This window comes from Drosophila mojavensis, unplaced genomic scaffold (assembly GCF_018153725.1).
Source record: "Drosophila mojavensis isolate 15081-1352.22 unplaced genomic scaffold, ASM1815372v1 contig_16, whole genome shotgun sequence".
Lineage (NCBI taxonomy): Eukaryota > Metazoa > Arthropoda > Insecta > Diptera > Drosophilidae > Drosophila > Drosophila mojavensis.
The window spans coordinates 5,567,017-5,590,939 of NW_025318693.1; the positions used below are offsets into that span (position 1 = coordinate 5,567,017).

The window sequence follows — 23,923 nt, forward strand, 5'->3', positions numbered from 1 at the left end:
TCAATTTTAAAATGAGTCCATGTTCTAGGTAGAAAGATCTTTTATTGAAATATTATCATAATTTAGTGGATATTTCAATTCAATTTACATATATACTCTAGCTTGCTATGCATGCACCATTGACTTTTAAAGATCGGATGTTTGTAAAATTCTTAATAAATCTTTTTTGATTACTTGACATGCATATTCAGATAAAACTTGACATGACCATGGCCAGAGTATTTTTCAGTAATATCAATATTTTTTGCCCAAACTTTGCACGTAACACGAACCTCTTCATTGGGTGGTATATTCTTCATTTGTACGGCAACAACGCGATCGAGATACGTTAAATCGTTTGATGCATCAAAATATGGATGTGGAATAAAATGGAAATCCATTTTCTTTGTCGCCTCGCATGTCAACCAGATCTTGTTACCACCAGGGTATTTTTTAACGTTCTCTTCCAATATGGCCGGTTTATTTTTCGGCAGGCTTTCGACATCGTCATAAGTTTTGGCAGTGAATCCATATACTTTATTGATCTTGATAATTACGCACGGAGACTTTTCGTGATATCCCCATAATTTGTCTTTATTACACTCAACAAATTTTTGTGGACCGAATGTATCGAATTTGTATAGAATACTATCTATCTGGTCTGCATAGAAATATAGATTTTCTAGAATGTTTGGGTTGAACTTAATGGTACCGGGCTTGGGAAATCTAGATATACCTGGAGCCCCTTTTAGAATTTGAGGCGAAAGTTTATCTTTATAAAAGCAATAGTAGAAAGCTGTAATCATAACAGCCAAGATCAAAAGAATAAAAAGGTATAGCAATAGATAGAAGTAAATGATTCTTGCCCATCCCAATGCGGTCCGTCCGAACAGTGTATGGTGCTCCAAGTCGAGTACACTCTTAGACCAGGGCATTTGATATCTTTTTCGCTGAGTTTCCAAATGTCGAAACCGTTTCCGAACCTCGTAGTTCCCTGCGGGAACTACAAAATCCACTGGCATAATGTGTTTTTTTCTTTGAATATTGGATTTTAAAAACTAAACAAAAAATAGTCCCTGATTATCGTATTTTGTTTTGGATTTTTTTTTTCTGTATCATTCCGAATCGAAAATTTTCTGTATACTGAGACTTAGAATACATATATCATGGCATCTCTGATTAGCACGATTAAACTAATAATTACTGTCCAAATCTTCGTAATCTGAATCGACTTCTTGGGGGATTTCAACACCGTCTACACGAATCACAAGAAGTACCGATGCAAATTCAAGTGGTATATTTTTTGCAAATGCCGAACATTTTAAAATAACATCCTGATTCAAAGGAATATTAGAAACTTGTATTCCGACGAGACGACGATATTCTGAAATGTCATGGATTCTCTCCATTGTCAAGTTCTCAGAGGGGGTTTTAAGAAATGTCGTTTGTTCCGGAAGCATACAATCAGAATCAAAATATCTTTGTGGCACATAGCGCAATCCGGCTGTGGTTTTATTACGCAAGAACGAGCAGCCGACCCAAATGCGATTAAAACGCATTCCCAGTGGCAATTTCATCAAATGTGTCATTAAGTCATTTGGCGCCTTATCGGGCAAAGATATTGGGCTGCAATATGTGTCGGGCCTAAAATTAACTGCATAATTCAGTTTTAATATGATACATGGCTGACCCGTACTATATCCCCAGTTATCATCTAAATTACATTCTCTTAGGTGGTTACTTCCAGTGAGGCCATATGGCTTTGTAAATTTATACAATTGTTCTATATATGGTGCAGTTTCTTTTTGTTGATCTGAGTTGTATCTAATGATTTTCCTGTCCCCCACATAAACACCGGGAACAGATGATAAGCTCGCTGCTTTTGGTATTAACGGTCGGTCTTTAGGTACGCGAAAGTAGAAGACAATTAGAATGTTACAAATTAAAAGAATTCCAATACATATATATAAAGCCAGATAAAATCCAATTATCTTAAGCAATCCAATTATCGTATGCTTTGGCCGAATAACAAGAGTTCGTCTATCCTTATAAAGCAGCTTTTCTTTTTTTCGCTCCTCAACACACCGTCGTCTCATATGCAATGCGTACGGCCCTTTTAGGTTTATTAACTCGTTCGGCATTTTTCGGTAATTCTTTGAGTTGATTGCTTGTAAGATATTATGTATGCTATATAAATATTTTTTTGTGATTAATTGCGTAGACTACTTTGATTCATAGTAAGAAAATCTTTAAAGTTTAATAAAACAAATCTAATTATTAAAAGTTTTACTTCAAAGTAAAGTGCTTATAAAATGATTTATTTTTTGTTAACACAATAAATATTTAAAAAATGCACTCAAAGCTTGTTATTCATTGGCAATTATTCAATCAATAAGTTTTAAGGTCTATATTACAATATATTACTTACGTACCTTACAGGACTATAAAAATACTCAATATAATAAGAAATATTACTTTATAATTTGTTTGTAAACATTAATAAACACTTATTTGAGAAATACTTTTCATTTATATCAGTTATTCAACAGCGCTGACTGATATCGATATATTGCATTCGATATTTTGTTGTCGGGTTTCGGTAGTTTTCCGAAATCGATGTTAATCGAGCAGCAAGCCAACAGTAGCTTTCTCGCTCTCACGTGTTGTTGTGTTGTTAGCAAATTGGAGGGAACATTAGTACAGAATTATATTAAATTAAAGCAAACAATGAATGCTCCACCATTAAATCGAATTCCGGGTACGTCGCAGACAAAGGAGAAATATGTCAAAGATCTCAAAACTCTTAGATACCATGAACTGCTAGAAATGAGAGACAGGCAATCAAATATTTTGGCATCCAAGTAAGACGTTGAAGTTGTTTCATTTGTGAGCGAAATATTAATTTGTTGTTTTGTTGATGTTAGAAAACGATTAGAAAGTTTACCAGATAAAGGAAGACGAATACGGGAGTCCCACGAAAAGTTACTTGCTGAGATTCAACGTCGAAATGATGTCGAGGCAACTGCTAATCTACTCGGCGAGCTGAACATTGCGTCGAAAGGAAAAGTAACACTAAATAATCTAGAATGGCATGGCAAAACCTCTCCTGGAAAATCAGACGTAACTGACCTGCTTGACAGCGACGACGAGCAAGATATAGATCCGTTACGAATTATTGCCCAGGGTACAATGCATCAGCGCCAAGTAAAAGTTCTGCCACCGCCCGCCACCCTTATCACGCCTGAAGATGTAGTTGACATAGCATCATTTAGACAAGAGCAACCGTCTGATTCGTTGGATTCTAGTCAGACTAATGAGAGCGCGTCTAGTAGCGGGCAAGATGACAGCAAAATCATTCCAGCAGAAATAATAGAAATCGATGTTGGCAAACTAGTCGGAAATCGCCCTACTGAAGCAACGTTGGAACAACATGCACTGTATCTGATTGATAAGACTGAACTGCACGCTGTAAAGGACCGTGAAAAGTTTCTGCCTTTTCGAACTACAGTATCAAATGTTCATGATCCGGATAAGGAACGTAGTCGTAAGAAAGGTAAACATTGGGAGATTACCGCTGCTACGCCTCCACTCATACAGCACAGGGAGACTCAATTAGTGCCGCTGGCTGAATCTGCCAGTCTGCAGATCGATTATATGCAGAAAATCAAGGTAAATGCATTAATGCTTATATAATTGCTTTTATATAACCGTACGTATCCCTTAAAGAATCTACGCATACAACAGGCTGAAGAACGTCTGGCTAGGCAAGCGCCTCTGAAGGGCATATGTTTACCCGATGATGCAGTGCTGAAGACAAAAGCGTCATTTAATAGCTATCGTGATCCACAGGCTCATTATCTTATAGAAGGCAGACAACAGGCTAGAGAAGAAAACGAAGTGCTTGATCCAACTATAACTGAGAAAGCCACAGGTGGCATAAGTTACTCAGTTTACAAGTGAGGTTAGATGATTAACAATCAACAGTTCAACTGAACTACTGTATCATAGATAAGGCGCAGATTAAGCTTGTAATTTATGTAGATATTTCTAAACAGTTGTAAATTGAAGTAATCATGTGTTTCAAACAGTTTATTCGGAGTAAAGTGTAATAAGTAATATGTACGAAGTAAAATGTAAGAGTAAAGTGTAATAAGTAATATGTATGAAACGACTTTTCTGTTTTCTAGCGCAGCATTGGATATACATAGTATCTATGGCATTGCCTAATATTGTTGTTGAATAAATAGCTATTCGTATTGCCTTAAGTTCAAATGGAGTAAAACTGTGTGGCTGTCGAGGCCTGAAGCTCTATTTGGCCCATTTTAAATTGCAAGTGCTGCAACCATTTGAGCAGCGCTTCTGATTTGTGGGTCTGTTGCTCCTCAAAGTCGGGCGCATAGTCCCGTACGTTCTGCAGCCGGACATGTAGCGTGTCCGATAGTTGTGTTTGCGACGAAAGCACAGTGCTCCACATGGGCAGCAGCTTGCTCAGCACCGTAGAGTTTGTCTCCTTCAGGGCCTCCAGCAAGCTCAGAAAATGTAAGTTAACCATTTCCGAAAGCTTTGAGTTGGTGCTTTGGGTTTGGAAGTCAACGCTGGCCTGTGCGTGCAGCTCCTTGTTGGGCGGCTTGGCATGCGACACCAGCTGCAATATGCTTGGCGTCACCTTGGTCCAAAACTCAAAGAGTACACCGAGCGTACTGCCCTCGGCATTGCTGTTGGTGTTGTGAGCCATCTGCTCCAAATAAACGGTCCACAATTGGCAGAGGGTAAACGCATGGAACAGCGAGGACATGTGCAACACCGATGTCTTGGACTGCTCGGCGAAGCCCGCGAAGATCACTTGAATGTGATCGGCTATGTGGCAGGATGCTTCCTGGGGCACAGGCTGCGAATATGTGACTCCTTGATGTTGGTAATGAACACTAGCTGCCGGGGGCTGGCCCTGTCCAGGCGCCACATTTGGCGGCAGAGCTGGAGGCAGTGTGTGCGTTTCCTGGCGGCGCTGCATCAACGCCATGTGCGTAAGCGAGCCCAGCAACAGCCACGAGAGCAGCCGCATATGACCCACACATTCCGTAAACTCCTTGGGACTGCAAATGGTTTAATCGGTTATTCGATTATGCTGTAAAAAGATGAATAATGACTTACCCCTGCTGCAATGAAGACGGAGCATTGTTTAGCCACGGCAGATAGCGCGAGACCGCCTTGTTGTCGCGGGAGTTGCCCCTGGACATCTCAAGTGCCAGGTACTGTGCCACTGCGCCCTTAAGCACGCCGCCCAGGGTGTCCTCGCCCAAGCCATTGCTTGTCTGGCCGTTCTTGAAATTCTGAAAGAGCAAAAGGTATTAGCGAGTGTAATAACGATATATGGAAAGAGCTACCTTAATCTTGCTGAGCGTATGGAAATCTGCCAGAAAATCGATAACATCGTTGATGTACTGCCTCAAGCAGTCGGCTGCATTTGTGGTCAGCACGGGCGCGGCGTCTGGTAGACCGGGCAAGGCACCTGGTGGTAAGGTGCCGCCCGCATCGAGTAGTACGAAGCCGATGATCATCAGCAGATTGTGATCGGGTATGTTCGACTTGAACTTCAGCGCCTGCACAAACTCAAAGATCATTTGTCGACAGAGTAGATTCTTGTCGCGATCCTTGTTGAAGGAGCGAGTGCTCAGCGTGCATAGGTCATAGAGAGTTTGGTATTCCAAATTGGTGTGCTGCACACAGTAGGCCATAATCTTGGAATACGGGTCGAGCAGTGTTTTGGGCACGCAGTTCAAGCGCAATGTGGCCACAATCAGATCCAGCATATACTCGGCATTGCTGAGGCTGGGCATGATGACAATCACCTGACGCAGCAACGATTCCACGGCCTGCATGGCCTGTGACCAGACAGCCAGGCCGACTCCTGCCTCGACGGGCACACACTGCAGATACTCGGCCATGTTTCGGAAGATGATGGGCAGCTGATCGATGGGTAGGGCCTTCTTCGAGGTTAGAGAGTCGCAGACCATATAAATCGGACTGGTGGCATTTAGATCCTGGAAGTCCTGCAACGCTTTGGCAATGCTGCGGAAATGGTTATGCCGTATCTTGACTGAAAACCGAACGGGATACTAAAGTTGCGTAGCTCATTAGAATATGCTGTCAACTTACTTTTCATTTGGGTCTGGAACACCTGCAGAAAGATTCCATTGGGCGCCAGCTGATGTAGAACGCAGCGGATGAATTGCAGTGCCACGGCCTGGGCGCTGCTCGCCAAGGGCAGCCCGTTCTCGCCTTGCCAGGAGTGCGTGCCACTCAGACAGATTCTGCAATGGATCACAATGCAAGCGATGACAATGCAAGGAAAGTTATTTCGATTGACTACACTCACCGTGATGTCATGGTCAGCACCTCGGGCAGGAATGGCGCTGCTATCGCTGGCTCTCGGTGAATGAAGGTGCCCAGGATTACGATGAATATGCCAATCTCTTCGTCCGTGTACTCCTCGATGACAGCACCGCAATCGGAGCAGCGGTCCACAATAGTATAGTTACCAACGCGTCGCGAGCTCTGTCGGGAAATAGAAGAGGACATATTAGTTATGAATATATGATCAACTTGAATATGCAGTACAAGATTTACTTACCCCTCGCTGGGCTTGGGCCGTTGAATGCGCCGTATGTCCATTCGTAGCTTCGGGCGAATCTTCACCCTCTTCGTCGTGCTCCTCGGTTGGCTGGATAGGCGGTGGTGGTGGCCAGGAGCCGGCAAAGCGCGAGCGTATGTCCGGTATGGCATTGGTGTCCACATTGAAGGGCGCCAGCTTTTGCCTGGGTCGTTTAACGCTATTCGAGGTGGTCGATGTCCCAGTGGCCTGTGGCTGACGTTCACTGGGCTGCTGCTTTAGATCTTGTGTGACGTTTTTCAGAATGGATGTGTGCAGATCTTGATGGGTCTGGGATTGCGGCAGGTGTGGGGGCGGCGCCACTGGAGTTGCAACTGGTGCATTGGGGTTGGGCGGTGACTCGAGAGCCACCTGCTTTATGAGTCGCCGGGGGGAGTTGTTGCGACTGCTGTGGGTCACATCGTCCTTGGTGCTTTCCGACACGTCCAGGCTGTCCTGCTTGAGGTGACTTATGTCCGGCAGGTTGAGTCCATCTCGCATGCGCTCCACCAATGTGGCAACCGTATCCTGTGTGCCGATGGGCAGCAGTCGCTCAGGCGTTGGGATCTCCAATGCGGCAATATTCTTGGAAGGTGGCAATAGACTCGCATCCAGCTCGTCACACGGATTGGGCATTACGCTCATCTTTGACAGCGGCGAGTCCGGGGAACCATATGGCTTGTCGGTGCGCTTCAGTGACTTCGTCTGCGACTTCTTCTGACGGGAGTCATCGACAGACGAGCTGGATGTGGCGGCGCTGCACTCCACGATGGTTTTGTGGCGTCCAATAGACTTGGCAATGTTGGAGGCCAGAGTGGCAGTGGCCCCGTTTGCGGAGCGATTGCCGTTGCCAGTGGTGCTGCTGCTGGTGCTGGGTTTGCTGCCACTGGATGCGGGCACGTCCTGCAGGGCGCCCAGCGCTTTCAGGTGATTGGTGGCGATAGCTGCAAACATTTTGGACGTCGAGGTAGCTGCGTTCTCCAACGACTTGTTGCGCACGGTAACCGCACGATGCACATCCACGGGCGGGCTGACAATCGCTGTCTCCGTCGTCTCGGATCCGACTAGAGGCGTCACAATCATGCGAACACCCTCCTGGAGGCTGTGGCGCGTGTGGGTGGTTACCACGGTGGTGCTAACGGACTCGTTGGTCTTTATCTTCGTTGAGTACGTGTCCCCGGTTTTGGTGGTGATCATGGACTTGGGCGCTTTGGATTTCTAAAAATTCAATAGGTTAGAAACAAGACAAATGGGTGACAATAAAGACATCGTTTTACCTCTTCAGAGTATTCGATTGCACGGCGATTCCTCAGTGACTCTATTTTTGTGGGCAGCATATCGTCAAAGTGAATGGCATCATCAAAGGAGCCCTAGAAAAGAAAGACAATTAGTCTGGTGCCTGGACAGTCTTAGTAATTGGATCTACCGGCGCACTGCTGCCATGAAGTGTGCTGTCCGAGAGATCACTCTCGGGTATGGCCACCAGTTCAGATTCAGTTTCATCCGCATCCAAGCTGGAGTCGTTGTATTTGCGAAAGGCGTGCTGCAGTTTGGGCGTGAAGGCGACGTTTTGGCCCTTACTTTTGGAGGCGGCGCTAGTGCCTTCAGATGGGAACATGGGACTGGCCGGAGGACTTGCCTCTTTGTCATCGGGATCTGTGCCCAAAGAGGGCTGGCTAACGTCACGGGATCGGGCTGCACCGCCAACGCTTGTCTGTATATCCAGTATGGTAGTGGTGGGGATGCGTCGGCACTGGTGGAAATGGCCGCGCAGGCTGTTCATGATCATGCGAATGGCCGAGATGACATATCCACTGAGCGGTGGTTGTGTATAGGAGTACTTGTAGAGCACGACCAGCAGGGTGAAGAGCCAATTGCGACGCGGATACTGCTCCAGATACCACAGAGAGTAGTTGAAGACAATATTCTGATACGATTCGCCCGATGTGCTTGTCGGATTGGGTGCATACAGAATGATTTGCATGACGGACGGCAACATGAGTCCTCCAATCAAATGATTCTGATCCAAGACTTGCGGCAAGTTGGCCAGAAATGCATTGAATACGGCTGAAACCCTGCAAAGAGTAACGAATTTTAATAACTCTTATCAGTCAGTCAATTACGCCCTTAACTTACCGTAGTGACTCCGGCGTAGTGTGGAAGGTCTTGTCGATTTGATTGTGGCCAAGAAGCAAAAACAAATGCTTCAACACAATGTTCTGTGTCCTGGTCATGGGCTTGTCCTCAGATGGAAAGGCCTGATCTGTGCGGGACATGAACTGCATCAGCATAAAGACCAGCAAATGAATTGTCTCTCGATCTGATTCCTCTAGCTCCGTGATGCGGCTAAGCAGTCCAATCAGATTATCATCGTTGAGTCCACCTAGCGAGTGGATATGACCGTCTAATTGGAATTTAATAAAACAATTTATTAATGATGATATTAATGAAATTCTGAATTGGAGAAGAAGAAAGTAAACATCGATTTCGAATAGATTTTTGTATCTATTTTTTGTTTGTTTTTTGCTTTAATTTTTTTGTTTTTTGATTTTTTAGTACACCCACATGCCAATTGCACAATTAGATTGAAATTCAGTTATATAGTGTGGATGATTATATATATGTACACACACACAAATGTATTTAGAGCAGGATCCAATTCGAATTTGGTTCTCGTATTGGCTGCTCTTGTGTCTCGAGTAGAAGTTGGAGAAGTTTACAATAGTACATGAGAGAATACATACCAGTTCGGAAGGGTACACTTAAAATGAGTTTGTTTTGTGTGAGAAACCATGTAATAGACATTTATCAACACTAATTTGCTAAAAGCAAAGTTTACATTTAACGATTAAACACACAGCGCACACATTCAAAATTAAAGTATTAAAAATAAAAAAAAAAATAAATAAAATAAAAATAAAATAACAATAATAATATTTTTAAGTTCATCTTCATTTTTATCAATATATACAGATGTTTTTTATATTTTAAATGCTTTTAATAATATATTTACTTGTTTAGGGCAAAAAAAAAAAAAAAAAAAATGATTAAAAAATGAAATAAAGAAAAATATAAATATATATAAAATATATTCTCAATAGAAATGTTACAACTAATGTTCTAGATACATTTTAAATATGTTTTAAATTAAATTTATTAAGTTAAGTCAAAAATTATTATTATTAAAATTATATTAAAACTCTACAAATAAAGTCTTATAAAAATAAAGATTATTTCTCGAACATTTCACAGAAATACTTATAAACCGTGCCAAAATCTAAATTCAAAATGAAAATAATAATGATGAGACTCCTCCATTCTGAATGAAATGAAGCGAATGGAGGTTCACAGCCAAAGACCAAAAGAAAGCACGGAGAAACGTTGGCAGGCCAGCGTTTAGGATTATATCATTCACAAAGAATCTGAAAAAATTGAATCGCTTCGTCCGAAGCTTTCAGATCGTAATAAGTTAATAGCAGTTAGTCATTTCGTAGATTTTTGTGAACTATACAATGTACACTGAACATCGAGGCGTCACACCATTTGCGGATGAAAATAGTAGGGAAGACAACGGGAAAAAGACAGCTAATGTGGCTAGGTGGACACACATGCTCTACAACCTACCTGGGTTGGCGGTGCTGCTGCCCGTGGTGCCAGTAGTGCTGGCACCTGGATGCGGAGCGACATCACATGTGCAATGCATGGGATAGGCCAGTGCCGAGGGGCTGGGACTGGGTGCAGCCACCGCTGGCTGTGGCGGCAGCAGATTTGGTGCCGAGGGATGCTTTTGGAAATGGGAGTGAAGGGACGTGGCAAAGCTGTGGGCAGTGGTTGGCTGAGGGGCGCCTGTCGTAAAGCTCGACGTCGCCAGGCCACCCACGGTTGCCACCACTGTGGTCTGTGGTGGTGCACGCGTCTGATCAGACGATTGCTGCTGATGCTGCGTAGATGCTGTCGTTGACTGTGCTGGAGCGGCTTGCTGCAACGACTGCTGGGCAGCCTGGGTGCGCAGACGGGTCTCCGCCTCCTGCAGCGTGGGCAGTGGACTATGATGACTAGGCGGTACACAATGCACTAAATACTGATGGCTCTGACTATGAGCCGAGGCAAACGTCGCTACTTGTGCACTACTACCAGTGTTATGTGGATGGTGTTGTAATGTGTGTGGATGTGAATGTGGGTGTTGGTGTGGATGATAGGGAAAGGCCGTGTTCTGTGGGTGGGCTTGGTGTATGGGACATGGTGTCGGGGCCTTAGATCTTGTATTACTAGTTGTGGCCACACTATGACTAGCTGTATTGGTACTTTGATTGCCACTACTAGTGCCTAGGAACTGACCCAATCCGAAGCGCGAGGTCTTCCGCTTGAGTATGGGTGCCGAGACCTGGCGACTGTAGATCTTTTCCTTCTCGGGAACTGCAATGGCAAGACTGAATTTCCCGAAAATCCCAGCAAAGATCTTACTGCTTACCGAACTTGGAGTCCTGGCGCGGCGCCATGCTGGCTGGTGCGGACATGGTTCGCTTGTAGGGCCACTTGGTGCCAAAGGAGGCGCTTAGAGTCTTGGCCATGCTGCCGCTAGTGTCCGATTGGCTGAGGGCCTCTCTGGCCTTCAGTATTTTGGCCGAGAGCGCCTCGCTGCCGTTGTCGGAGTTGCGCAGGTCGCGCAGGTACGAAATGTCGCCACACTTTTCCAGATTGATTTGCGCCTCCACGAACAGCGTATCGAAGCGATTGAGAAAGAACTCCCAGCTGAGAATCTTGCGGTCGGATAGCGAATTGTGCAGCTGATATACCGACTGCAGCACCACGGGCCGATCGACTATGAACAGATCGAATTGCGACTCCAAGCAAAAGAGCAGTGACCGTATTGCCGTATCATGTATGGTTCCGATGTACAGAGTCGCCCGCTGCGCCACATACACATTGATGTCATCCATGCTGGCGATCAGATGACAGAAGGCGGTGGCCAGTGCCGTTTGCAGGCCAACCTCTGAGCGCAGCGGTGTCGAATCCATAAAACGTGTAATCACGGTTACTCGTTCCACTGCTGTGAAGCGAACGCGCCAATCGACATCGTGAAACGCTTCCTGCACCACGCGCCAAAACACATCCGATCCCAGTGGCAGAGTGATGCAGTGCAGCAGCAGCGGCACGCATACCTGACAGATGTGCGAGTGCTCCGCATTGCACAGCTCCCACAGGCTATGGAGAGAACAAGTAATTTGTGATGAATCTCTGTTTTGAAATATTTGAGAACATTCACTCACTTCTTGATCAACAAGTTCTCCTGGCACCATATGAAGAAGCCGCGCTGCTCCTTCGCTGCCTTGGTTAACGCATCGCCGTGCAGCGCCATCGTCTTCAGGCATTGCAGCACATAGTAGAGTATCTCGGGCTTTTTAATTGTCGGTATTTCCTGCAAAAATATTACATTTAAATACGATCTACCATTGCCCATCGAAAGATAAATAGTTAGAGACTTATAGAGAATATATAAATTATACTGCACCAGAGCTCCGTTTCTATATCAAATAACTTTTTAAATTCACTTATCATTGATTATTTCATATAACGCATACGCACCGTAAGCAGCTGGTGTATGTACTGCAGTGGTTGGGGCAGCTGATCCAGCGTAAACTTGAATTTGCCCACCGATGTGTGCCAGAAGTCATCGCTGTCCTCTTCCTCCTCATCGTTCTCAGAGCCGCTGCCATTCTCGCCGCCAGCTGTGCTGCCGTTGGCTCCATTTTCGCCCATTACGGACGCCTTGGTGACGCTGACATTGGCGCTGCCCACATCTGCGTCGGACAGCGTGATGGACCGGGCCACAGCCCTGTCCGTGGGCAGAATGGAGGCCAAGTCTAGCTGCTCTGAAACTGTTTCTACAGTTGCCGTCATGATCTGCATTAGATAGCAAAGGTATGGCGATTAAAGCGAAGGCTCCCTCGCACTGTCGGGCACATCTTTACAAAGTCGGTAGTTTACATATTTACACGGTATTTTCATATTACGTGGGTGTACGGCAGATCACATTCATCACATAGAGTACATGTGTACATAGATAAATGCAACGTCGCTTTAACTTACACATCCAATAATATTTATAATGATATATATCATTTTTTTTTGGTTTTGTTCAAGTAAGAATTAGTATGTTATATACATAAACGATTTACATAAAAACATGTAATAAATTGCAGGGTATTTGTGCATTAATGGTATTTTGTACAGTTGGTGGCTGTTGCTCGGTGTTGGTATAAAGGAACTGACACGGTGCTTGTACACGGAACATGCTGGTTAACATTGAGTAGAAAGTTAAGTGGACCAAACTTTATTAAGAGTACGTGGAAAAGTTGTAAAAATTAACGTAATATTTACATGTTATAGAAACTAATAAAAAATGAAAAAACAATTGAGATTGATTCAAAAGAAAAACGACAGTTAATTAGAAACAATTTCGATTACATTTTATTTCCGTTTTTGTAGTACTCTCAAATTTATATATTCACACACATACAAGATACTTTGAGACACGGGAGTAGAAAAAAATTTTAAAATATACTAGAAGAATTTATATACATATGCCTATAAGAAGATTTACCTTTACCGAAACATCTATAATATCGAGAAAAATCTATGCTACATCAATGATGAAACTGGAAAACATCTAAACTTTATTAATTTTTTATTTTTTTGCTTAAATTATGAGCGATTCATAAACAAAACCAGATGAACATCGAAGCACTTTAGGCAGCCTGAAAAATTGAAGATTCTAAAGGTTTTGAAGAAATTGTTGCCCTTAAGATATCTGTTTCGCATCTATTTACTAATTTCAAGTTTCCTGATATAGATTAAGAATATTATGGATGATAGTGATTCCTTAAGAAAAAAAAAAAAAAAAAAAAAAAAAACACATATTTTCTATTGGGATGAGATAATGAGTCCTAGATGAATTTAAAGCTAATTTCAACCAAACTGTTGTTGATGTACTTATTTTGCCATAACTATACTATTTGAATGTATTTAATATTTTTTTTTTTGTAATTAAGCACGTAGTATATTGAAGCTTGAAAAGACAAAACATGTGATTGAAACTTATTAAAATGATCTATTAGTATAAAATAAGCCTATACACATTGCACTAAATGCATTTTTGGTCTTGCTAAATTGAAGTATGCATGTAGGTAAAAATAAAAACAAAGAGGAACGTATATTTAGGAAGAATTTTGTAAAATAAAGTAAATCGAATTAACACTCTGTACAATTTATATACACTTAACATGAAAAACACATTGTTGTTGTTGTTGTTGTAGGGTAAAAACCAATTAAAATATAGGCATAGGAAATTGAAATGTACAAATATCGAATTGCATATAGGAGTTTTGAAATAGCCAAATGATACAACTAATACTTCAATAAAAATATTGTTTAGATTGATTTCAATTTTAATTTTGGGTTTTTGTTTTGGTTTTGGTTTGTTTGTTAATGAATGCACAAAGTACCTCGTCTGTGGCGTGAACTTTTCTCAATTCATTACTATCAACTGAATGCCCATTTTCGTTATTCTATAAAAAATATATGAAGAAATGAAAAGTTTTGTATAATTGTCAAATGGTTTTTGGCTTTGAAAATTATAAATTCGTAATTTCTTCAATTGCATCAAAATGAGAAATACAAAACAAAAACGATAAACAAAAACTGTATTTTTGCTTGGAATCAGTATTATTTTGTTAATTATAATATATTTATAGTATTTGACAAAGTATACTCAGTGTTGCTGTTGTAATGTTTCTGAATACCTACATAAACGCATAAGCTTTGCTGTTTTCATATTGTTTCTCTTCATTATTAAGATTAATAATATTTAAATTATTACTCATATTTTGTGGGATATGTGTGTGTGTTTGTGTGAAAACTTGAAACTTGAATATTATTCGCCATTAAAGGGTGTCAACCAAAGAACGTAAGATATAATATATAAGGTTTGCTAATACTTATCGGAATACTTCGAAATACATACGGAACAAACGTGGGGCATGTGGACGAGCACGCCGCCCACTGAGTGGGGCTCGGGTTGTGGTACGGCCACAGGCACAGGACCTTCATAAAGAGAATATATACATAAATAATTGAGATTAGTAAGCTTCAGTATTTTCACTGATTGCGTCAGTTGCACACAACTCTGCTAGAAATGGAAACGAAATTGTAATTGAAATAGTAATAGTAATTGTAATTGAAATTATTTAAGTGGCCAAGATAACTCATTGCATTCACTAATTCGAGCATGCATCCATGTACATACACTAAAAGTATAATTCCTAAAAACTGTTTCCACTAATGCTCATGGTCAATATGCAAACACTTTTTGTTTTGTTTTTGGAAATCCACTGATATAATCAACATGCAAGTTTTGAATTTTCCAATTTTCCAATTTTTCCATTTCCAATTGGGTTTCGCATCAATGTGTGTGTGTGCAGCTTAAGATCAGTTTAATCGACTCGTATATAGCATTAATAAAATGTAGATTTCTTTGGAAGAGCATAAACTGCATACACACAGACATTCTACAATGGTAATTCCTAAAGAAAATAGTCTTTAAAATCATAGATCATCAACAAATGTTTAGGGCACTGAGTGCTACACCGGGTGCGGGATTAGAACTGTGGACTTTAGTGTAGTGGAAGACGCATTTATTAGAGTGTCAAGAGCGTTTACCGAATCGAAACATAATGGAACTAAATGGAGCAATCAATATTTATCTGTTTGGGAGCTCTACGTTAAAGACAATCTAATATATGTATATATGAATATGTACTTAAAAGCTTTTATGCTAAATCAAATGCTAGAAAGCGAAACAGACATTGTTGGGTAGAAGAGTGTTTTGTTGTTGCTGTTGTTGTTAGAAGTGGTTTACTGTCTGCTTATAGGTGGAGTGTTTGTTGTGTATAGTCTACTCGTGTTTTCGTGTGGTATAAAATACTCAAAGTTATTTGAATTGTAACGAAATGTATGTTTAACTGATTAACAATGTTAATAATGTAATGCAAATATTTGATTATTGTTGATTTGTGTTGGGTGTATTTTTTGTTTTTTTTGTTTTTCTTTTTTAACAAATGATAAATTTGCTGTTGGTGCATCACCTGCCATTATAATAATTTTTCCATCGTCTGAAAAGAATTGATCTAGCTTAAAGATATCTGATAATGATTGATAGATTGTAAATTTTAGTATTTAGTATTTGATGAGTAGTTGACGGTTGGTTATTGTATTAAATAGCAAGTTAATAATTCATCATATATAGACCGATTGTTTCAACAGAGCGACAGAGCGACAGTGTGTGACAGAGATAGACAGAAGATAGACGTTGGTACGCGCGAGAAAAGTGCGTGTGTGAGCGAGACAGCGAGCGAGCGTTAGTATATATATATTTTTTTTTATACAGTGGACGCGTAGAATATGTTAGAGATAGAGAGAGAGAAAGATACACATATTTATGTAGATAGAGATAGCAAGAAAGACATATACATAAGTAAAAGCCAAATAAGTTGAAAGGAAAATGTTTCTTAAAGTATGATTATGGAAAGAGACTTAATAATGATCTCGGTTTTAATTGCAGCGTTCTTAGTGAATGTATTTCAATTTAAGAATTAGTCTCGGTCTTGTTTAGTTTTTGGTAAGTTCCATAAGCTGTTTATTATTTTTTTATTTTCGTTTTTATTGGGTCTGGGTTTTAGGGAAGTTCAAACTGTTTACTGAGCATAACAGGTGCAGGTTTCTATGTTGGTTCCAAACTTGGTTTATATGCGCTTTAAACGTGGGCTTTAGTCTAAGCAATTGTTTACAAAGACGCTTTCAAAGGCGTCATACCATTCAGTTGCCTGCATATAGTCAAGGCAATGATGTATAGTCTACGTTTTTAGCTACAAGTTGAGTGGCATTTGTCTGGGATTACTTTTACAGTGGTTAGTTACGAGTATTTATAGGTTAGGTTTTGCGGGTTTGAATTAGATACAAAACTTGGAGACTTTTCGAGAGGTACTTTACAACCGAATTTCGCAAATCAACTAAAAAGCGCTCGGAAAGCGTCGGGCTTACCTGCAAAGCCGCCGAGCGGGCCCAATGGGATTGGTAAAGGTGCCATGGAGAGCGAAACATCACGGGTTTTCTCCTTCTCCGATTCGGGTGGCGATTTACGCGATGATTTCTCCTCTTCGATGATATCCTCAATTGGCACCTGCGTTTAGACAGTTCATAAGAAATGTTTTGGCTATTTGAGTAAGGGCTACTTACATCGGGTGGCCTGACAGGATTCAGCGGTGCCATAAACTCCACCAGCTTCGTGGACAGCTGATGCCACATAGTGGAGGCCTCGCAGTAAGCACACTCGGCCACCTGAAACCGCATGAGAAATGATCTCAATATGTACCAATTCCAGTTATAATCGTTAGAGCTCTCACCTTCAGTGCACACACATGACTGCTTAGACCCACCCGGGCCGCTGTCACCATGCATTTGATGAGGCGCGAGACGTTCTCGCAGACGCTGGTGTGTATGCCCATGTGCTGCTCCACGTCCTGCAGCTCCATCTGCTTCAAAAGAATGTCCAGCATGAGTATGCAACAGGTGAGATTATGCTCGGCATCCGTGGAAAATTCTGTGTGACGATTGGTGGGTGCCTCATCATCCGATATGGCCGAGGTATTCCCAGAGTCATCCTCCACAACAGGCGCTGCAAATGGTTAGTAATTGTATTAACTGGAGTTCATTAAGTGGGGATTATTACTTACAAATGGAGCTGCGCCTGGGTGGGTTGGCCATTTCGGCCTTGCTCTCCTTGCACGGCGTTTTGGGCGCTTTCGCCTGCTGCTGCGTCTGCGGCTCCTTCTCCTTCTCCCGCATCAGCTCGTGCTGTATGCCGTATTTCATGATGCGCACTCCATCGCCGAACATAGCGAAGAGCTGGACGAGTGGTATGAGTATTTCCAGCTTGGTCAGGATTTGTAGCCAGTGGAGCGCTTGCTGCTGCACCTTGGCTGTCGTCTTCTCGAAGCGTATGGCCACAAAGTTGTACATGGTCTTGGCATCGAAGCCCAAGGGCGACATTTCCGGATCGAGGATTTTGCTGAGGACAATTTTGAGCTCGTGTAGCTCCTTTTCGGCCACATCGTTGGTAATGGCTTCCATCCAGTGCGGCATCACATAGTCCCATATCTCCGAGGTGATCACCTCGTAGGGCACCAGACAAATCAGCCGTTGCAGTCCCTCCTTCAAGTGGCTGGTGCGTGAGGCGAGCGTCTCCCAGTGGCCTCCCACGCGAGCGTACTCCGGCGGATGGGGCAGCAGACAGGAGATGAAGACGTTGTAGTGTATGCGGCAAATCTCCTTTAACCAGTTGCAAACGTGATCTATTTTCAGCTTCTCTATGGTGCTCTCCACCTGTCCAGCAGCTGGAAGTGAAACGTTAAGCTTTGTGTGGGCTGAATCGCAACTTGCTCTACTCACCATCGTAGGAGTAGGCCGTGACATGAAACCAGTGAAAGAGCATGCTAAGAATGCGTCCCAGCACCTCGACAGGGGTGTCGGCGGTGGGTGTGCAGCGGCCCACCAGTAGCCAAATGCCATAGCGGCCAAGCCTCTGGCGTTCCTCGAGCGAAATGTTGTCGGGCGTGGTCGCACTGCCATTCTTCTTGACGTCCATCAGGGACTCCTTGCCCGGCTCAAAGTTCAGCGGCTTGGCCTCGCGCAGCAGACTGACCACGGACTCGACCATGTGCATTTGCATCTCGGGATCCATCTGCCAGGCTGGCTGCAGGCTGCGATGCACCACGTGATCCCCACCACGGCGAGAGTTGTGACGGTTGCTGTGACACTGGGCGCAATAGCGGATGGGATGATTGCCATTAAAGCTGGCACACTCGGTCGAAAAGCAGATGGAGAAGGCGGACTTCTCGTTGGAGCGACAGTTCTTGTTCTCGCACACCATCGACACCTGCTGCATGGGATGCAGTATATCGCCAAACTCCAAGTTCGTGTGCTCCCGATGTATCTCGTTCGCGCACTCAATACACAGATACAATGGCGGCGGACAGTCCTGGGCATAGGTAATGCTAATGCTGTGATCATAGCAAACTTTGGCCGCCTCAGCATTGCCAGCATTGGGGCAATGCTCGCGTTGACAGGTGAATGGAACTAGGTCATCTGCACAATTGGAGAGAGTCGAGAAAATATTTATTAAATATAATAGATAGGCAGGGGAACCCATAGCTTAAGCTGGGAAAATTACTTAAGAGAATTCTGAAAAAACTTAATTGCTGATGAGGATGCAAATTATTTCGCATTCAGTTTTATGATTTTTCCATGAATATTTTCATACTCTACTCACTGGTAAGCTTAGAGAGCAGAACTTTGCGATCAAAAAGATTGGGATCAAACGCAGGCCAGTAGTAGAAGAGCAGCTTGGCCGCAGAAGAACGGGAGACAGCCGTGCCATAGGCCACCACACAGAGTATATCCTTGACGACATTATGCTTCAGCGTCATCAGGCACTCCAGTAGTTGACAATGATGTGCTGGAAGATAACTTTGATAATATATACAGCAAGTAGTGCGAATGGATTTTACCTGGGTTCTTCGAGTACTGCAATACCATCATGATGACAGAGGAGACCGATTGACAGGCTTGGCACTCCTGCTCATCGGAGCTGCGACGTGCTGTAGTTGAAGGATTTTATTAATATAAGCCGTAAAGCAGCAGATGTGAAACCTACTTATAGTAAAGGGTAAAATATAGTAGCATAATGCATTGACAATATCCTGATGCAAGGCTGGCGGCAGTACAGATATAGTAGAGCTAACTAGATAGGGTAGGTTATCAATAAGATCCTTGTCGAGGAAGGGTAATATACAGCAGAGGCACTGCAGCAAAGCTTTGCCGAAGACTGAAAATATAGTAAATGTAAATCTTAGAGGTTTTATGGGATTAGAATTGGAGGCTTACCAATCTGGCCATACTGAATGCAAGGTGCCACATCGATGAGCATGGTCAAGGCATTATAGAGATTGCCATATTCAAGATTTGGATAGGCAGACATGCGTGTAGGATCTTCGAGAGGATCGCGAATGAGCTCATGCGGAGAGGTGCGCACATCTTTGAGGACAGCTGAAAGTTAGAAAATATTAATGATGCGATTGAAGGGTATATTTGTGTGGAGATTACTTAGTAGAGTTTGAGAAAAGTATTTGATATTGTTAGCAATATCGACGCCAGAGGGCGCAGGTAAGACATTGTGCAAGAGGCGTACATGATATTCATGGAGGGCTCTCAGTTTTGCCTGAACTGCGAATAGAAAAGTGGAAATATTGAACGTATCAGATAGGACTGTATCTAATATGCCTCTATGCAATGAGTATAGGGTATACGTATTGCAACTTGAGACTTCTGTGGCATACTTACAGGCGGCAGCGCGAGTGCCCATGTTGATGAGTTGCACCTTAAAGCTGCCAGTCATTATATCAGACAATTCCTTTGCATTGCCGAAACTGCTGCCGAGCGACTTCGCATTCTGCATGAAATGTTTCAAAATATTATATACCAAACTGAACAATCTCTGAACATTACGTAATCTGCACCAGTCTTTGGCTGATGCTGTAAAATGTTTCAATGACTGCTGAATTTTAAGTAATTTTTATAAATTTCACATCTTCCAATTAGCTTAGAGTTGTGGGCTTCTATTTTCAATGCACTCACCTCGAAATTAGCTAGTTTTTTCAATAAATTTGCAATTTTTTACGGGTTGACGAAATACCTTGACCACAAAGAAAAATCTCTATAACTAAACTGAGTTCTGTATGTGTTCGCTGCTTGGGTGTGCTATGTGTGTGTGTATGTAAGTGTGAGTTAATGTGTGTATCTGTGCAAGAATTTTGCTGTGTCAGATGCTGAACTGCTTATTGACCGAGTTTCTCCCATTTGTCCCACACATCACGCAGACTTATGTTCTATCTTTTGGCTTATATGTTATTTCTTATATTATTTAGTCACAGATTTCGATTTCGATTAATTAAATTGTCTTAGTTGCATTTGAATTATATTTATAGCCGGAATATGCCGTGGAGTGAGCACTGACCCACTTTTACTCCTGCTGATTAAGACTCACCCCGAAAGTGGCCCGAAAAACCAGCTGAAACCGGAACATGCGCATTTCGAATGTTTACTTCGCATTTTGCAGTTGACGCGGCTTTCCCGCTTTTCCGACTTGACGGTCCGATACAACAAGTGTTTGTTTTGGTCGACTCTCATGTAAATATTTACTGCCGTCCTTATCAGTTGGTGCTGAGTCGAGTTTGCGCAGTTTCTGCGTTCTGTTTGTAAATAATTTCCAGCTGTTTGTCCAAAATGCAACAAGTTTCTGCTTTGGAGACTCTCCAAGTAGTACATATACATATGATATTATTGTAGACTTATGTAGGTTGACTTTGTGTATTTTGTTCTTAGCTCTGAGCAAAAGTCTTATAAAAAAACACTGACTTACTCTTATTTCAAGTTCCCTATGAATGTTTTGATTATCTATCCATTTTTTAAATCTATGACTTTTGTTATAATCTACTCCAATGCAGGGAAAAATATTAGCAAAAAGTATATTTCAATACTAGAGACTTTCTAAGTATTTCCTCCAAATATTTCCTCAAAGTATTTTCCGAAAGCCTTAATGCTTGTTACATTACTTTACTGCACTGCACGATTGACCTCCACCAGGTCTGGGCGACTGAAGAAATGCTGCAGCTTCTGCCCTTTATATAGGGCTACTTTCACTCAAATTCTAATGGGCGCTCAAAGAGCGCCAGGTAGAGATCAAGAGCTTCAAGTGACCAATGCGAGCAGCCTCTGCTGCTGCAAGCACTTTAGCTTCGTGGGCTTCGTAGGGGTCGTTGCAGACGAGTTTTATGAGACCAATGGTAGCACTCTCTGCGGCTTCAAGCATTCTAGCTTCGGTTTACTCAATTATAAATACCAAATGAATAATGCTGCATATATATAGACAATTTAAATGATCTTATGTAGTTTCTCTTTTGTTAGGCAGACAGACAGAGAGACAGTTGAGCCAAAATCATCAGTGTGTGTGATTTAAAATACTATCTCTCAATATTGAAACACATATACTTATAACTGAAATTTGAGTACATAATGAATTATTAAAAAATACTTTATTTATTTATCTTTCTATGAATACTATTTCATTTTAATGTTAAGCAAAAATTGTAAATTATATAGTTAATCAATGAGAGTTAACAATTTAGCACATGCGCAAAATGTTCCGTTGAGACCGAAGGGAGTCGCATTTTAGGGCTTCTTTTGGGGTTGCCGAAGACTTTCGTCTGGTTTATGCGGCACCTTTTAACCTGCAGCCGGTAAGTGCCCAAAAAAGGGGCGAAATTAGAACCGGCAGACACTTTAACGACAGATTTAACTGAACTTTGTGAACTGACCAAGCCAAGCTGGAATCGTTTTACAATTGTTGGGGTTGTATGAGTAGTTAAATGGAATTAAACAATGTGTTGGGATTTTTCTTAATATGCTTTATTCAGCATTTGGGCTTCAAGTTAAAGCTGAACTGCAGAAGAACTAATGTATTTAATGTGTGTGTGTGTATGTATACTACGGTGTGTGTCTGTGTATATATATGCTTCGATTCCTCAAAATGTATGGTGAGTGGGTGGCAGAAGGCTGGCAGGCTCTTACAAACTGGATAACAGAAAATTTAAATAGATTACAGCTATAACCTATTAATCGGTCTCCTCGCTCGAGGCATTCAAAACATCATCGGAAATAGCGAGCATTTGTACTTCCTCGAGAATCTCCGGAATGCAGTTTAAATGATTATCCTCTGTTTTTTCTGACTCAGTAATATCTGTAGTCTCGGGCAACGGTTCTGCCGCCGGTATCATGGGCCTGTCTTCGGCCTGGATTGGATCAGACTGCTGCTCCTGCGGTATCTGAGGTGATTCTGGCGCATTTTGATCCATTGCCAGTTTCTCGTCCTGCCGATTGGCCGCCTTCTGGCGGTGGAAAAGCTGTTTCCAATAGCCAGATATGGATGTCTTAATTGTGGGCTTTACGTTTGGCACCGGCTTGTCGGTAGCCTCCTCCACGGCCGGGCTGACAGTGCTGGAAGCGGGCACGTCAGGCTCTGTGAACTGCACAGTGCCTGGGAAATACAAAATATATTTAAGTACGGCTACAATAGATTAATGTCTAAGAAGTAGGGTAGTTACTTTTCGTAGTTCCCTTAAGTCGAGTGAGAAAACGACTTATGCTGCCTGGCTTGACAGGGTCCTTGGCCTCGTCTTCCACGTCGATTTGATCTTCGCTGAAATCACTTGGTGTGATGGATTTCCTGCCAAGCTTAAAGAAGCGCTTTAGCGAATTGGATTTCGTTCCGGCTGTGTCGTGTTCGGTTGTTGGCATAGTTTCTGGCGCGGCAAGCGGTACATCTTGAAGGTTTGACATTGTGCAACCACTTGAATTTTTCAAATTTGTATTTATTTACTGCTCGTTGACTTACGAAATAAAAATGAATCTGGCTAAACAGTTAACAACAACTGCCCCAACTTTAAACCCAAGGCCTACTGAAAGTCGTTCAACAGCACTCTGGCCCCAACGAAGTCCTGCTGCTGGCATTTGAAAATTTATATGTCTGCCAATTGATTGTAGATTTAGGTACCGACCAACATGTGTTAACAACGACATCGAAACTGGTTTCAATTGATACGATTTCAATATGTTGTTTTGAGCTCTCTCTCACTCTTTCTCTCTGTCTCCCTCTCTTTGTCGCTGGCCAATACCCCAATACCCGCTGCTCCAATACTCCAATACCTCAATACCAATATCAATTCATTTAGTATGACACCACACAATACCTCTCGTTATACGTTAGTCCATTGTTCCAAAAGTCCCCTCCGCTTGGATCCACATCCCTTCCTGGTCTGACCGTTGGCCACCAACAAAGCCGTTTCGTGCTGCCTCTTATAAAATCAATTGAAGAAGTGGCGATTCCTGCTGTCGACACTGCACCGCTGCATCGCTTGTTATTATGGCTGTAGTACGAGTACGAACACAAGTATTGTATGTACATTAATTTATGTGGTTATATTGCTGTTGCTGCCGATGTCGAGCACCAGAACAATGGACATTCAGCGCGTAACAAAATTTTTGGTTTCACGTATGTGAAGGGTGTTGAAATTTCAACGGATTCTCCTTGTAAAATATGCAGCATGTAAAATTTATTGCATGAAT

General features: G+C 42.4%; 4 protein-coding genes across 9 annotated transcripts; 1 reads left to right on the forward strand and 3 right to left on the reverse strand.

The window, feature by feature from the left end:
• Positions 1 to 22: 22 nt before the first annotated feature.
• On the reverse strand, positions 23 to 1,096 carry LOC6573303 (sodium/potassium-transporting ATPase subunit beta-233). Its single transcript, XM_001999353.4, has one exon. The coding sequence runs from the start codon at positions 999 to 1,001 to the stop codon at positions 171 to 173; it is 831 nt and encodes a 276-aa protein (XP_001999389.1). The 5' UTR covers positions 1,002 to 1,096; the 3' UTR covers positions 23 to 170.
• A 1,512-nt stretch (positions 1,097 to 2,608) lies between these two features.
• LOC6573301 lies at positions 2,609 to 4,139 on the forward strand. Its single transcript, XM_001999351.4, has 3 exons — positions 2,609 to 2,840; positions 2,904 to 3,648; positions 3,706 to 4,139. The coding sequence occupies exons 1-3, from the start codon at positions 2,707 to 2,709 to the stop codon at positions 3,937 to 3,939; spliced, it is 1,113 nt and encodes a 370-aa protein (XP_001999387.1). The 5' UTR covers positions 2,609 to 2,706; the 3' UTR covers positions 3,940 to 4,139.
• LOC6573300 (protein unc-79 homolog) lies at positions 4,042 to 20,694 on the reverse strand. 6 transcript variants are annotated; one of them, XM_015166862.3, is made up of 28 exons: positions 20,378 to 20,694; positions 20,084 to 20,192; positions 19,847 to 19,966; positions 19,628 to 19,789; positions 19,398 to 19,568; positions 19,252 to 19,341; positions 19,014 to 19,199; positions 18,134 to 18,829; positions 17,419 to 18,078; positions 17,089 to 17,360; positions 16,922 to 17,023; positions 16,727 to 16,865; positions 15,772 to 15,828; positions 14,652 to 14,731; positions 14,134 to 14,196; positions 12,215 to 12,532; positions 11,899 to 12,047; positions 11,100 to 11,833; positions 10,253 to 11,044; positions 8,765 to 9,032; positions 8,055 to 8,703; positions 7,906 to 7,998; positions 6,611 to 7,846; positions 6,356 to 6,534; positions 6,136 to 6,290; positions 5,364 to 6,076; positions 5,131 to 5,309; positions 4,042 to 5,072 (listed from the first exon to the last, which is right to left on the reverse strand). In XM_015166862.3, exons 2-28 carry the CDS (start codon positions 20,136 to 20,138, stop codon positions 4,247 to 4,249), a joined length of 9,144 nt encoding a protein of 3,047 aa, XP_015022348.1. In that variant the 5' UTR covers positions 20,139 to 20,192; positions 20,378 to 20,694; the 3' UTR covers positions 4,042 to 4,246. The 6 variants fall into 6 exon arrangements, with proteins under 6 accessions (XP_015022348.1, XP_015022350.1, XP_015022351.1 ...); XM_015166864.3 differs by having other exon boundaries at positions 10,967 to 11,044; positions 20,378 to 20,688; XM_015166865.3 differs by lacking the exon at positions 15,772 to 15,828.
• A 1,491-nt stretch (positions 20,695 to 22,185) lies between these two features.
• LOC6573299 lies at positions 22,186 to 23,255 on the reverse strand. Its single transcript, XM_001999349.4, has 2 exons — positions 22,903 to 23,255; positions 22,186 to 22,835 (listed from the first exon to the last, which is right to left on the reverse strand). Exons 1-2 carry the CDS (start codon positions 23,135 to 23,137, stop codon positions 22,414 to 22,416), a joined length of 657 nt encoding a protein of 218 aa, XP_001999385.1. The 5' UTR covers positions 23,138 to 23,255; the 3' UTR covers positions 22,186 to 22,413.
• Between the last annotated feature and the right edge of the window lie 668 nt (positions 23,256 to 23,923).

What these genes read in the sequence shown, in the direction of transcription:
- LOC6573303 (XM_001999353.4), bottom strand. Translation starts at nt 1,001, where the DNA reads ATGCCAGTGGATTTTGTAGTTCCCGCAGGGAACTACGAGGTTCGGAAA.
- LOC6573300 (XM_015166862.3), bottom strand. Translation starts at nt 20,138, where the DNA reads ATGACTGGCAGCTTTAAGGTGCAACTCATCAACATGGGCACTCGCGCT. An exon ending in CTTTTCTCAAACTCTACTAA is followed by an intron (nt 19,790 to 19,846) that starts GTAATCTCCACA and finishes TCTAACTTTCAG; the next exon opens with CTGTCCTCAAAGATGTGCGC. An exon ending in GAGAACTTGTTGATCAAGAA is followed by an intron (nt 11,834 to 11,898) that starts GTGAGTGAATGT and finishes TTCTCTCCATAG; the next exon opens with CCTGTGGGAGCTGTGCAATG.
- LOC6573301 (XM_001999351.4), top strand. Translation starts at nt 2,707, where the DNA reads ATGAATGCTCCACCATTAAATCGAATTCCGGGTACGTCGCAGACAAAG. An exon ending in TCAAATATTTTGGCATCCAA is followed by an intron (nt 2,841 to 2,903) that starts GTAAGACGTTGA and finishes TGTTGATGTTAG; the next exon opens with AAAACGATTAGAAAGTTTAC. An exon ending in ATTATATGCAGAAAATCAAG is followed by an intron (nt 3,649 to 3,705) that starts GTAAATGCATTA and finishes TATCCCTTAAAG; the next exon opens with AATCTACGCATACAACAGGC.
- LOC6573299 (XM_001999349.4), bottom strand. Translation starts at nt 23,137, where the DNA reads ATGTCAAACCTTCAAGATGTACCGCTTGCCGCGCCAGAAACTATGCCA. An exon ending in ACTTAAGGGAACTACGAAAA is followed by an intron (nt 22,836 to 22,902) that starts GTAACTACCCTA and finishes TGTATTTCCCAG; the next exon opens with GCACTGTGCAGTTCACAGAG.